This window comes from Myotis davidii, unplaced genomic scaffold (genome assembly GCF_000327345.1).
Source record: "Myotis davidii unplaced genomic scaffold, ASM32734v1 scaffold1693, whole genome shotgun sequence".
Lineage (NCBI taxonomy): Eukaryota > Metazoa > Chordata > Mammalia > Chiroptera > Vespertilionidae > Myotis > Myotis davidii.
Genome location: NW_006284386.1, coordinates 664050 through 678909, shown reverse-complemented (window position 1 = coordinate 678909; position 14860 = coordinate 664050). Strand labels below are relative to the sequence as shown.

Genomic DNA, 14860 nt, shown 5'->3' with positions numbered 1-14860 from the left:
CTTTACATGGGCTCTTCAGGTACTTTTGTCTAAATTCTGCCCCTAGTCTTATGCCTCATATATCCTTACCCTATCATAAGCCTTTCTCACAACCATTCTTTCTACATCTTCCTTTTGGTCCCAGTTTGTTCTCTCTCTCTCTCTCTTTCTCTCTCTCTCTCTCGTTTGTTTATTATCCATTTGCATTCCTCTACTGTGAAACCTTCATTAAACATTGTAGTCATAAGAGCTTAAAATTTTCTATTCCTTCAGTGAACATCTTCAGCACTTACTTTCAGTTTACCCACCTAGAGCCATCTGCTGGTTTTATCACTAGCTGTAATTTTCAGGTGACTGGATTATGAGTTTTAGGCTTTATTGGAACCTTTTTTGAGAAGATGGTATGTCTTATACCCAACATCTGAGCACTAAAGAAACAGTGTGATGATTTATATAATATTACCTTGATCATATAAAAAGTCTAGTGATAAGTGATAAGACCTATATCAGTGTAGTAATAGGCAGATATTCCCAGCATACTTTGATACATCCTATATAATAAAACCCTAATATACAAATCAACCGAATGGCAGAACGACCTATCGAATCACTGGTCGCAATGACAAGCACTGACCACGAGGGGGCAGGCGTTCAATGTAGGAGCTGCCCCCTGGTGGTCAGTGTGTTTTCACACGGGGAGCACTGCTCACGGCTGGCTTAGCCAGAAGTCAGGCTTATGGCTGGCGAGCACAGCAGTAGTGGCAGGAGCCTCTCTCACCTCTGCTGCAGGTGGGTGGTAAGGAGTGAGGGGTCCCGTACTCCAAGAGCCCCAGACTGAGAGAGGGATGTCTGACTACCCCTAAGCCTGCAGGCGGACATCCCCTGAGGGGTCCCAGGATGCGAAAGGGTGCAGACCGGGCTGAGGGACCCTCAGTGCATGAATTTTGTGCACTTTGTCTATAAAATCATGAAAGCATATAGGGGGATTGGTAGAAGGCAAAGGTTAATCTTTGGAGAGGCAGACACCATGGTTAATGGGCAAGTTTATTTCAAAGAAGAAAAATGATGGACTATGCCTTGCTTCCATATTAGAGCAGATGTGGCTTATTCTACAGCTCATTTGATGCTTTTGAAGGGTACTTTGTGGTTTAAGGACTTTTTATGTTGCACATTTTTTTCCTGTTAGCTACAGATATCTTAGTGCCTAAACTGTGCCAGGAATTAATATTCAAGAAACTAAGCTACATGTGCAGAAAATAAATATAATTAGGATTGTTAATAATTTATTTTCATTGTGTGTGTGTGCATGTGTATGTTCATGTGCATCTACTTTTCCCTCAACTCTCTCCCAGAATTTATTTGTGAGTGAAAACTAGTTAAATGACTTGGAGTTATAGGAAGTTAAAGACTAAAAGAAGTTATTATCATAAGAGCAATACCAAAGGGACTAGAGCATATGTACCAGTACTATGACACAAATAATTAAGACCTAACTGGGAATGTTTTGAAGAAAACCAATATAGAATTCTTAAATAATGTACTGAAAAGTAAGTTCATGTGATTTTACCAAAACATAATTATTTAAAATCAACATTCTGTGAAATAGGTGAAATTCTTTAGACCATATATCAATATTTAATATATTTTGTGAACAGAAATCATAGGTTTAAAAATTATTAAATGCTCTATCAGAGCTAGTCCTCTGATTTCAAACAGCATACTAATAGGTAATTTCTTAGGAAATGTGGTTCCACTCATATTTTCTGTCATTATGTACATCTTTTATATGTGACCCAACTATTCAATCAACTCAATTTCATATTTGTAAGTTTTCATAGCTCACCTCAAGGACAGATTCTTGGCAGTTTAAATGCTATTGATGACTAATGATTATGCAATTAACATAAAGTTTAGCTTCAGTAATATTATCTTAATGCTATGAGCATGATTTAATTTGTTTAAAACTGAACAGCTACTTTTTAAACTTTCATACAAATATTCTTTTGGAATGTTTAAACCAAGCAAAAATAATATTTTTAAACCTAGGGAGAATTCATTTTATGCAAAATTTTACAATATTGTCTATTTAATTATCCCCACTAGAAAGAGAAATAACAGACTATTTCTTATCTTACAGATTAGCTCAGTGAAAATGTTGCGGCCTCGTCTCAATAGCATTCTTTTCAAGCTCACTTTTGAAGAACATGTAAACAACATCAAACCAAGCATCATAGCAGTAACTCTTGCTTGTGAAGAACTGAAGAAAAGTGAAAGCTTTAACAGACTTTTAGAGTTAGTTCTTTTGGTTGGAAACTACATGAACTCAGGCTCAAGAAATGCCCAGTCCTTGGGTTTTAAGATCAACTTCCTTTGTAAGGTAAGATAACATTTTTATTTATTACACTTTATAATGCTAATTTACAAGTCTCCTCTATGAGGGGTCATTCTGAATAGCAGTAGTAAACAATCCAAAACATGTATGTTTTAAAAAAGGGGAATTTTATGATATGTGAATTATATATCAATTAAAACAGATAAATAGCCCTCGCTTGTTTGGCTCAGTGGATAGAGCGTCGGCCTGCCCACTGAAGGGTCCCAGGTTTGATTCTGGTCTAGGGTACATGCCCGGGTTATGGGCTTGATCCCCAGTAGGGGGTGTGCAGGAGGCAACCAATCGGTGATTCTCTCTCCTCATTGATGTTTCTATCTCTCCCTCTCCCTTCCTCTCTGAAATCAATAAAAATATAAGAAAACAAAACAAAAAACAGATAGTCTGGCCGGTTTTGCTCAGTGGTTGAGCACTGACCTATGAACCAGGAAATCATGGTTCGAATCCCAATCAGGGCTCATGGGGGCTCGATCCTCAGTTGGGGGGCGTGCAGGAAGCAGCTAATTGTTGAATCTCTCTCATCATTGATATTTCTATCTATTTCTCCCTCTTCTCTCCTCTCTGAAATCAATAAATGTGTGTATATATATACATATATTTTAAAACACATAAATAATTTTTCAACTCCATTAAATCTCAATGACTGTGCAAATTATTTTGTAAACTCTTTCTGATCAAATATTACTAGAGTTTGTAGATCAATAAAATTTGCTTTTGTAATATAGATGAAATCTTGAATTTCAATCTCTTTGTACTTATTTTATGCCTCTCCAAAAATTGTTTGAGGAATGAAATTCAGTGAATAGCCAGAAACTTCTTAAATGTGCTTTGCTTATTCTACTCTAAGAAAATAATACTCTTCATGATTGAATAGTGTTGTGTTACTAAGCATAAACTATGTATCTAGTGCATTTACAAAAAGTTTTAAGAAATCAAGTGATAATTGTTTTATTGTTTGGATTGGGCCATTACATAGTATTATTTTTGAGATTTTAATTCTTGTGAAAAGTAAACAAAGAAACAGAGAACTGCAAAAGTGATTATGTATGTCCTTTTCTAGGATAGAGCAAACCACGTTATTCAGAAAAGATCTGTCTTTTATAGAGAAAACTGAACAGACTGAGGTGAAGGCCTGTAGAAAGCTAGAGATGAAAATAAATCTGAAAACAAGCAATCTATCTTTGACATCTCACCGTTCTTTCACCTTTTTCCTCTCACATCTGAAAACATTGCAGAATTTTGGTTAGTTCTTGAAGTATATTATAACGAGAATCCTAGATCTAGGAATGGATATAAATTTCTTTTCTATTCATGCATTAAATAGATGTGCATTACATATACATGGACAAGCATTTTAATATGTATCAAAAATGATTTGCTTCTGGTAGTTCTAACTCAGACATAAAGAATAGCATTTGTAGATAATAGGATATATAATGGAATTCTATCTTTTTGCTCCTGATTTATTTTTGAGGGATATAAGGGAAGAAAGAAAGGAAGACACCCAGAATGTTAAATTTGTCAAAAAAGATTTTATTCCTTCTTCTTGTGATATTAGGGGACATGTGAAATTATTTTATAATGCCAGAGAGACTAAGGCAGTGCTTCTAGTAAACTGTAATAAATCATAGCCAGATTTATAGGACAAAAGTAAATATTTAAGACTTTTTCATTGTATTGCATATCATATATTCATAATAAAATAATCTCTTACCAAGATGCTACTTGTTTAGAGTACATGCTATATGTACAGTGAGTGAATCTTAAAGTGTTCTTGGTTGATGATTATAGAAATATTAGAAGTTAAAAAAATATCATTGGCAATTTATATTATATACCTATTTCAAATTTAATTCATATAAAATATTTGAAAAAAACTCCTAAAATGTACCTCTTTAAGTGTCTTAATTTCGCACTATTCAAATTAATTACATGAACAGATTTTTTTAAGCAAGAATGAATAAGTCACTTATACTTCGGAACAAAAGATGATATTAATCTCACAGAAGGATTTTACAGTTGCAGCTTATATTTCGGAGAGAGGCTTTTTCCTGTCATCTCCCTGTCAAATACAAGTTCTTCCTCACAACGCTGCTCTGACATCTATCACTAGAGTGATGCTCAAAGGATTCAGCACAGAGATTTTTGCCAACTTCAAGTAAAATAAAAAATAATCTTGTGGGAAATACTATCATGTAGTAATAAGTGTTCTAAAAGAGAAAGAGGTGAATGTTTTAAAATGCACCCCCTATTTTTCAGTAGGATTTTTATCTTGTCATTAAGAAAGAGAAATATCATATATATGCATGATATCATGATATTCCCATAATGTCCAGGAACGTTCCTTGAATACAAAGGATTCTCAAAATATGTAAATGTGTAAAATGACAGAAATTTACTGAAGTACATAGAAATAGCTTAAGTTTATAATCTGTTCGAAACTGAATTAACTAAGTACTGATGTGTGATTAGCTAGAATTGCTGTTAAATTCCAGTTTTATTATAAAATACTGCTTGATTGATTTTTCTTAGTGTTATTTTTTTTCTTAAAAAATAGTGTAGGCAACTTTCTTTGTAGAGTACTGATTAGGCTTTAAATATACCATTCAACCACCTAAATTATTCTAATGGTAATTTTCTTTCTCAGTGAATTTAAAACTGCAATTCGACGTTTTTCACAAGAAGCTATAGAGTATGTTAAAATATTCACCTAGCTACAAAGGAGCCAGTTAAACTTATTAGATGTATCTTGTAGTAAAGTCATATTAAAAATTCAGATGGCCACAGTTGGCTCCTGCAATATTTGGGAAGAGAAGGAAAACAGAGGGGTTAACCTAAATGTCAAATATCACTAAAGGGTATCATTACTATAAGTACTACCCTTACCAGGAAATGTTTTGTTAATTTTCAGCAGTGAATTATCACTTTGTGAGTCACCAAACTAGGGGACTGAATTGTAATAAAAATCATTTCCATGCAGATGAGGTCCCAGTGTTAGCTTGGCCTATGCTTGCCTGCTGGTTATTAACATTCTAACCAATAGCAATGTTGCACCAACATTGTTTATGTTTTCAGCTTATAATAACATATAATCTGCATAAAAACAGAACATTTAAAAATACTCAGCACTCCCTAGGCACTAAGCTTTGTGGGTACTGTATCAGACAGGGTTCTTTGTTTGCAAGCAACAGAAAGTGACTCTCCCTGATGTAAGCAAAAAAAAAAAAGGAATTTAATGGGAGGGTATAAGGTAGCTCAGTCAGAAACTGAACAAAGGGGAAAGAACTTGGCCTTTAAAAGAACAGAAACTATGTCAGCTTTGAGAATGCAAGGAGCAGGAATTAATCAAAAGTCTTTTCAGGAAGTTGTCTTTTGGGTGTATTAGCTCCAACCATTTTTCTCCTCCTCTCCCTATGTTTGATTCCAATTCTAATTAGAAAGAGAAACTAATTAGCCTAATGTGCAGAACAAGAACACCCCTTGTCCAAGGGAGGGTAAAGGACCTTGATTGACAGTGCTACCAAGACTACCTGTGATGGAAAATTGGTCATGCCCCAAGGCCTCTGTTAACAAAGATAGGGATGTCAAAGGCTGGAGGCAGATGAAGAGATATCAGGCAGGCTTGAACAAAGGCAAAACAAAAGGGCTGGTTGGTGCTCCAGGGGGGTACTAAGGTACAGCAGAGGAGACCTCAAGAAGCTTGTGGCACAGTAGAGTAGCCAGGAAATATACATAGAGAGTACTATGTAACGCCATAGAATACACTGTCAATGAATACAAAAATTAATGGGCAGTGAGATGACTGTGATTAGTGGGACTTCAGAGAAGGGAATAATTTTTTTTTATGAAGAGGATGGAGATAGGCAGTAAGGTAAGTTGGAAGAGAAGGATCTTGAAGAATAGGTAGAATTCGGTTATATGAAGAGAAGCCATACCCTTAAAATACGGGAGAACACTGGGCTCTGAACCTACATTTTTGCTTCCATTTTGCTAATTGCTAGGCAAGTGCTTAAGACTAAATCACTTTCTCTAACCAAACCTCAGTTTCCTCATCTATAAAGAAGGAAATACAGTGACCCTTATTGGTTTTGATAGGGATGTTTTTACAATCAAATAAAATGAACTTGGTCAGAGTTCTTTGAAAATTTTTAATATTAAATAAGTGCTGGTAGTTATTTTTAATGATAGTACACAACTAGGAATAATCACGTATTTGAGGATGAATGAGAAAGCCACACTGCCTGGAATATTGGTGGTATGTGTGTATACTGGAAACAAATGGTAATATTGGTAGGTAGGTTGTGAAAAGAGTTATTTACACTCTACTTTAGATATCTTGACTCCGTAACTATATAACTATATAACTATCTCCTAATAAAAGAGTAATATGCAAATTAACCATCACATTGTGATAAAGATGATGGTGCCCACAGCCAATAAGGAAGGAATATGCAAATTGATGTGACAAAGATGGCGGCACTGGCCAGAGCCACGGAGCTCTCCTGCCAGGCTTGGCTTCCTGGGTCACAGGGGCCCAGAGCCAGGAGACACATCCTGCATCCCTAGGTCTCCTCTTCTCATTTCCAGGAAATAAAATATCTGCTGTGCTCCCACCTTTTGGCACAACTTCTGCCCGCCGCGGGCACCCTCTCCCCCAGTAGGCAGTGCCATGCGGCTCCCGGGCACCCGTCTTCCCATACCTTAGATGGACAAATGCGTGCATGCAAAGTCAGGAATTCAGGCCCCTGACATCAGCTTCCAGCTCTCAGGGCACTGCATGGGAGACTGAGGGGAGGGGGTGAAGACAGTGGGAAGGAAGGAGGGGGAAAGGCACCAACCAGCAGTTTCTCCAGCCCTGCCGAAGTTCCACTTTTTGTCTGTGGGTTCACTCCCGGACCCTATGCGAGCTTTCCTGAGATAAGTAGCTTTAGTGAGCAGGGGGACAGTCGGGCACTGCAAGGTAAAGGCTTGTTGCACAATCCAGGGCATGGGACACGCTGGGGACAATGGGGGGGATACCTGGGCATCTTCTCCTATGCCTTAGCCTCCGTCTCCAGCCACCAAGACCACCACCACTGCCTGGCTGCCTCCTCCCAGAGGTATTGTTGCAAATCCTCTTTCCTACCCTCCACTCTCGGGTGCCTCAGGAACCCCCAGACTCCCTGGGCACGAGCGCCTCTGGGGTGGCAGCAGCACGGGGTGTGGAGTGTGTGCCCTGCCTGCGCAGAAGGGCCTGTGGTGCGGAAGTGCCAGCCATGGTGCAGTCACAGTGTACACACCATTGAAGGAAGACCCCGAGTTTTTCAGGAAGTTCAGATCATGGTCTTGGCGGGGTTGGAGCCCTTCCCTGTGTGATCCCAGCCTGGGTCTTTCTGGGTGCCCAGGGGGCGGGGCCATACCCAGCTGCTTAGAGCTTTTGCAGAATCCCAGTTGTCACTGTGGAAGGGGCCTAGGAATCCAGTTATCCAAGCCCCCATTTTACAGTTGGGGCAACTGAGGTCCAGAGGGAGGGGCCTCCCCAGAAGTCAGTCACTAAAGGCTGAACTGTAATGAAAATAATTGGCTCCCAATTCCTAATTTCCATTCTCTAGCATTTTTTCAGCACCGACAGGCTGGCAGGGGTGTGGGGAGGGCAGTTGGAGGCGATCAGGCCAGCAGTTGGGGATGATTAGGCTGGCAGGCAGAGTGGTTAGGGGCGATCAGGCAGGCAGGCAGGAATGTGAGCAGTTAGGAGCCAGTGTTCCTGAATTGCGAGAGGGATATCTGACTGCTGGTGTGGGATCGGGCCTAAACTGGCAGTCTGACATCCCCCGAGGGGCCACATTGAAGAGGGTGCAGGCCAGGCTGAGGGACCCCCCCCCGCCCTCTGCACGAATTTCATGCACTGGGCCACTAGTATATATATATATGAAAATCATTCACAGCCAATTTCATAACTTATGAAGGCCCAAAACCTTTCTTCTGATTTGAGTTAATATCCCCTTCACCTATCCTATGACTTTCTAGTCAATCTAGTTAGACAGAGAGACATAATGAATTATAATTCAGCAGATGACATGCTTTTGTACAGATGTGAAATATGTCATAGAAAACCTGAAGAAAACATTTAGGTTTACTATAAAGCAAATTTTAGATATCTTTAGGTCTACTAGGGGTAATATGATCATGTAATTGTGTTACTTTTTCCAAGATTATCATTTATATATAGTATATGTAACATATTAAAGGCCTCATTTCCTGGAGGCCATTACATGGTAGAAGTGGCAGAATATTACAGGGATAACTCTAGTATAAAAAAGAAAGCATCCATCTTCACCATAGATGTTGTAAGATGGAAGAGATGAAATATGTTCACTTTCATTGTGATATAGAAGATAATGTACCAGATTGTATCATTTGTAAGGAGAATGACTTTTTTCTGTCAATGGAAACAAAATTTGGAAATATGTAATGCAAGAGAAAGTCTGCAAAAGAGCTAAGAAAAAATCATATCTAAGCACTCTAAAATTTTCAGAATGTTTAATTGTTTTTAGCTGAAATCATGTGTTCAAATAAACTTAGAATCTTAACATCAGTAGATATTTATTGCAGCCTCTTTAGTCCACAGGTGAGAAAACTGATGCTCCGAACAGTGAAATACACGTTGGGTAGTGTATTGGTTAGCTCAGGTTGTCATAATAATACCACAGGTTGGTGGCTTAAAAAACAAAGTTATTTTATCACAGTTTTGGAGACTGGACGTCAAAGATCAAGGTGCTAGTAGCGTAGGTGAGTTGTTCCCTGGCTTGCAGACAAATGCCTTCTCACTGAGTTCTCACATCACCTTCTTTTTCTGGAGAGGGAGGAGAGGGGGAGGGAAAAATCTGGATCTCTTTTTATAAGGACACTAATTCTATCAGATTAGGCCCTACCTTTATGACCTTATTTAACCTTATAATTATCCTGGTGCCCAAGACTGGGGGCTTTCTTGAGTAGTGAAACTTTCAGTGCTTAACTTGGGACAGTCCTTTACAAACCAGGACAATTGGTCACTTCAGTTTTGAAACTAGAATTATGGCCCTGGCCTCCTAATTACACTCCACTTCCTTTTCTCTAGCTCTCTCTTTTTTAAAACACGTAACTGAAATAAAAATGCCTTGTGCATTTTTATAATGTCCTTTGCCACTTTTCTTCATCTAATTTTTGCCCTTCTTGGCTTTCCATGCACATTGTGAGTACAATTATTATAGGACTGTCCACACTATACTGTAATTATTTAATTTCTCTTCATCTTCCAAGACTCAGAATTTGTGGAGTTTATTTTATTCTACATTATATCCCCAGAGTTGTTTGTATATGAAGTCTTCAATAAATTACCATTGAGTGAAAGCCAGAGAGTTTGATTAAATAAAGGATTTGTTGTGAATATTCAGAATAAGTGTTAATTTTTTAAGTGAGAAAATTTAGTGCCTCTCAGATATAAAAGATATTTTTACCAGCAAAACTATTGAATACATAATTGTAATACTTTGCTACTTAATTATTTGTGAAAACATAAAAAATGTATTACTTGCTATAAATATGAACCAGCAAGTCACCCTCAAATATGATTTGGTAAATAAATATTAATTTAATTAATATAATTAATATTAATTTCAAACAAAATATATTTTAGAAAATAAGCACTATAGAATATATTGAAAGGCACCCTAGCAAAGATCAATCAGTAGTCCACACATTTGGTTGGTATGTTTTTACAATTTATAAAGTGATTTCCTGGAATTCAAGGAGGTTAATTGTTATTAACCCCATTTTTCAAATTAGAAAACTAAAACCCAGTGAGGTTATGTGATTTCTTTCAAAATTAGAAAAGTAGTAAATGTTCAAATTCAGGCTTAAATCTGGGCTTTCTGTGGCCAAATCTCTGCAGCAAACTGCCTCTTACTGCACTAGAACAGGATGCTTGGCTCTAGTAGCTCATTTCCAGGAAGCATTGCAGAACCAACTGCTACTGGATGTGTTCTGAAAATGAGAAAAAATCACAAGTGGATTTTCCTGACTCTGGTAGCTTGTAAAATCAGGAATCCCTCTCTCTCTCTTAATTCACATTGAATTGGAAGTAATTGTAGGCATGTTAATAGAAAGTTTTTCTTCCCTGAATAGATTTAAATGTATACAGGCAGTAGAGCCTATGTATTTGTAATTTTAAAAAGCACCTAATAATGTAAATAGTTGTAGAGCTGTCACTTGGCTTTGTACGTATAGGGTCCCAAAGTATATACGTTTTGTGTAGGCAGGATTGGCTGCCTACTCTCCAGAGAGATGGCTTACCCAGGATCAGTGTCAGAGGCGGAATCCAGCTTTTCCCGGGACTCAAAGTGTTTCAGTGGCTCAAGCTATTTTTAGAATGTGATGGTCTCTTTTGGTTCACTGAAATATGTTTTTTCCTGTTAGACAATGTTTAGTATTATTTGAACTTGGGAGGAGATATGGTTGATAATTGGCTGAGAAGAAAATTGCTTTAAGGGATATAATTTGTCTTGGAAAAATTCTGTGTAAGGGAAGGTTAGACTACCAAGTATGGGTTGGATGGAATGTTAGATCCTCTTTCCAAACTTTCTTTTTTCTCCCTGTGGGTCTTTTAAACTTTCCTTCCTGTGGGGCTATTTGCAGGAGAGTTTTCTGAGAGTAATCTCTCTGATTCACTGGTTTAATCAGTGATCTGAGATCCCATTCCACAGCAAAATGCACGGGAGCTCATTCGTGGTCCTTTGCATTTTAAAATGGCATCATATAACATAGTGACACTCCTTACCATTTGTTCATAATTCATGACCAGTAGACACAAACCTTTCAAGTTAAGGGTTTGTCTGTGCCTCATTATATTACATTGAAGCAAGAACATTCACCATTTTTTGACCTCTGCAATAACTAAGCACCAGAGAATGACATAAGGACAGGATATCATTCTTAATTTTAAATGGTTTCCTTTATTCAGCTTATTTGATGGTTGACCTTTATTTAAGACCATTGTGCTTTATTGTATTGTGCTTAATGGGGTCTCATCATGGAGAATCACTGAATAGTTTCTTGAGCTTAAAGATGAATGTTGCACCATTGTGGTACTATGCCAATGGTGACATTTTAGATTCAGTTTCTATAATTGTGTGATGGGGTTATTGTTCCCCGCAGTTTCTCATGTAAATCAATATACCAAAATTTGTAATTTTCAAACAGCAAGCATCGATAGTACTTAAGTCAATAAGTCTGGGAGTTTTAAAATTTATAGAACACTAATTTTTAAAGAAGCGATTTTCCGTAAAATGTTTTAATCCCCATACATTACTTGTTATGTATCCTAGAGTACATATTATTAATTAGTGCATGTGGACTTGTACATATAGGCAAATGTTAGGCCTAAAATATTGCTTCAGCCATCTCATTTCTCCAGTAATCAAGATGCTTAGATACCAGCTTGGAAATCCAATCCAAAGTTCTCACCTTCAGTGCCCTTCGTGTCATTTAAAACCTGAACAAAACACAGGCTTCTTTTGATTTTCTTTCCCTTGTTTAAAAGTGCAGCCATCTGTCTAAGCAGGCAGAGAGCTCTGGTGTGTCAGTGTGTGTGTGAGTGGTAGGGAGTGGATGTTGAGGGGGAAGGCAGGATTGAGGAAAAAAAACAGAATGCATGGACATGGACAACAGTGCGGTGATGGCAGGAAGGGGGTGGAAATGAAGAAGGGCATTGAGGGGATAAATGGTGATGGGAAAAAGAAAATAAAATAATTCTTAAAAATGTATTTTTATTGATTGTTAAAGAGGTGTTAGAAATAAGGTAAGCCCCAAAACCAGGAGTCCTGGTAGAACACAAAGCACACTCGGGAGACAGGCAGCAAGGCATATATCTCTACTCCTATAGGTAAGTGTGCAGCACATGGTGCGGGAGCACACACACACTGAGTGGATATCCGCTTGGTCTTTTATTCCTGACCCACGTGACCTGTCCCTCACTCTTGATTGGAAGAGCTTAGGCTCACACTCTTGAGCAATTAGGGGGTTGACCTTTGCCATTTCAAAATGGTGGCCTCCAGGGGAACTGCAAGCCACTGAGCCAAGTCATGTGAGCCAAAATGGCGGCTGCCTAAACTGCCTTCTTTGACAGAAAAGGTTATTTGTTTACTAGAGGCCCAGTGCATGAATTCGTGCACGTGTGGGGTCCCTTGGCCTGGCCAGTGATCAGGGCCATCTCACCCAATCCCAATCAGGGCCAGCCAGCTGGGGAGAGGGACAGCAGGAGGTTGGCTGGCCGTGGGAGGGTTGCTTTGGGAGTGCACTGACCACCAGGGGACAGCTCCTGCATTGAGAATCTGGGAATTTTAAAATTTATAGAACACTAATTTTTAAAGAAACAATTTTCCGTAAAATATTTTAATCCCCATACGTTACTTGTTATGTATCCTAGAGTACATATTATTAATTAGTGCATGTGGACTTGTACATATAGGCAAATGTTAGGCCTAAAATATTGCTTCAGCCATCTCATTTCTCCAGTAATCAAGATGCTTAGATACCAGCTTGGAAATCCAATCCAAAGTTCTCACCTTAGATACCAGGTCATAGCAACCTGTTGACCGATTGTTTGGTCAACCGGTCATAATGGTCACTTAGGCTTTTATATATAGAGATTGTTACAGAGAGAGGGAGAAGGAGAAGGGAGAGAGGGATGGAAACAGCAATGAGAGATAAACACCCTGATTTTATAATCCTGTGAACACACTACCATGTGCTTTGTCCTTCAGTAGAAAATCAGCTCTTTTTCTACTACTAAGATGGAGGGTAACTTCCTCTTTATCTGTCTCTCTACTATAGTTATCTGCACATACATATTGGCTCCTTATGTAGAAAGAAAAATGAATGAAGGTAGTGTATGTTTTTGTCTGTTTATTTATTAATTTATTTACTTATTTTTGTTAATTCTCATACGAGGATATTTTCCATTGTTTTTCAGAGAGTGTAAAGGTGGAGGGAGAGATAGACAGAGGGAAACACCAATGTGTGAGAGACACATTGATTGGTTGCCTCCCAGGGCCTGCAACCGAAGTACATGCCCTTGACCAGAATTGAACCCAGGACCCTTCAGTCTACAGACCGATGCTCTATCCACTGAGCCAAAATGTCTAGGACTGTTTTTGTCTTTAAAAGTGCTTTCTTCCAAGAGAGTTCTCTCTATTTTTCCAAAAATGTTACTGTGAAGATGCATTATTTCTTTCTTTTCTTTTTCTTTTTTTTAATTTTTATTTAGAGGGCAAGTTTTTTTTTTTTAATTGATTTTTACAGAGAGGAAAGGAGAGGGATAGAGAGTTAGAAACATTGATGAGAGAGAAACATTGGTCAGCTGCCTCTTGTGCACCCCCTACTGGAGATGTGCCCGCAACCAAGGTACATGCCCTTGACCAGAATTGAACCTGGGACCCTTCAGTCTGCAGGCTGATGCTCTATCCACTGAGCCATACTGGTTAGGGCACATTATAACTTTCTTATTCTCCCTGTAGCCCACATTATGGAATTGAAATGGAAGAAAAAGCTAACTGGTGTGCCATCAGGGGTAAAACTATATGATCATGTTGTGCCCAGAAATTAACCAGTTTTGTAGATGTACTTCTTCAAACTGGTATAGTTATGAAAGAATATGTCTATCAGAATTCCTTTTTTGAAAACTTGAGTTCTGGTTAAAATAAGCTAACTGACACCTTTACTCTCCCTATCTGGCTCTAAAAATACAGACATCCCATGAGTATATTTAAAGATTTTTCTTTAAGTTGAAATATTCATTAATTTACATTCATTGGTGCAAATTAGTCAGCTAATACTTTAAATGTAACACTTGTTTGTTTTCTCAGAATTTGATTACATCTGTTTAGAAATTATCATATTTACAACACCATAGGTTGTGTGAAAACTTCATTATACCCCCGCTTTTCAGTTTATTAAATTCTCTGGAGGATAGTAGTTTGTAAATGTAATTTGTCTGATGCAGACTTGATTAGTATTCCTTGTCAATACTGACTGCTTTGGAAACTCTTTTTTTTTCTCTCAAAAATTTTTATATTTTACTTACATATGTGAAAATGTTCTGTCCTCTAAACCAACACACACACAAACCCTATGCCCTTAATTGTGATTATTAATATTATAAAGTCTATGCTGCTCTCCCTGGTATTAACTCTGTGTTATAGTTAAGTGTGCTTCCCATATGCCCAGAGAACTTGCTGTGAGTGGTAATATGAATATATATAGCACACACTTGCCTTGTGCACTGGCTATGCCTAGTTATTGTCCTCCCCTATGCAAGTACATGACCTCTTTGATATGGAAGACATTTGAGTTTTTTAAAAAGTTTTACATTAGGGAAAGGACCAAGGAAATGGAATTGAAAGCCAGACCAAGCCAAAAGGTATTTTGTGTGTGTGTGTGTGTGTGTGTGTGTGTGTGTGTGTGTGTGTGTCTGTGTAG

General features: G+C 38.1%; 1 protein-coding gene across 1 annotated transcript in view; it reads left to right on the top strand.

Moving 5' to 3' along the window:
* Positions 1 to 14860, top strand: part of DIAPH2 (diaphanous related formin 2) — an 870032-nt gene that overhangs the window by 404323 nt on the left and 450849 nt on the right. The window contains exon 22 of the mRNA XM_015571867.1: positions 2117 to 2356. Coding sequence (XP_015427353.1) covers positions 2117 to 2356 — 240 coding nt within the window. The remainder of the gene's footprint in view (positions 1 to 2116; positions 2357 to 14860) is intronic.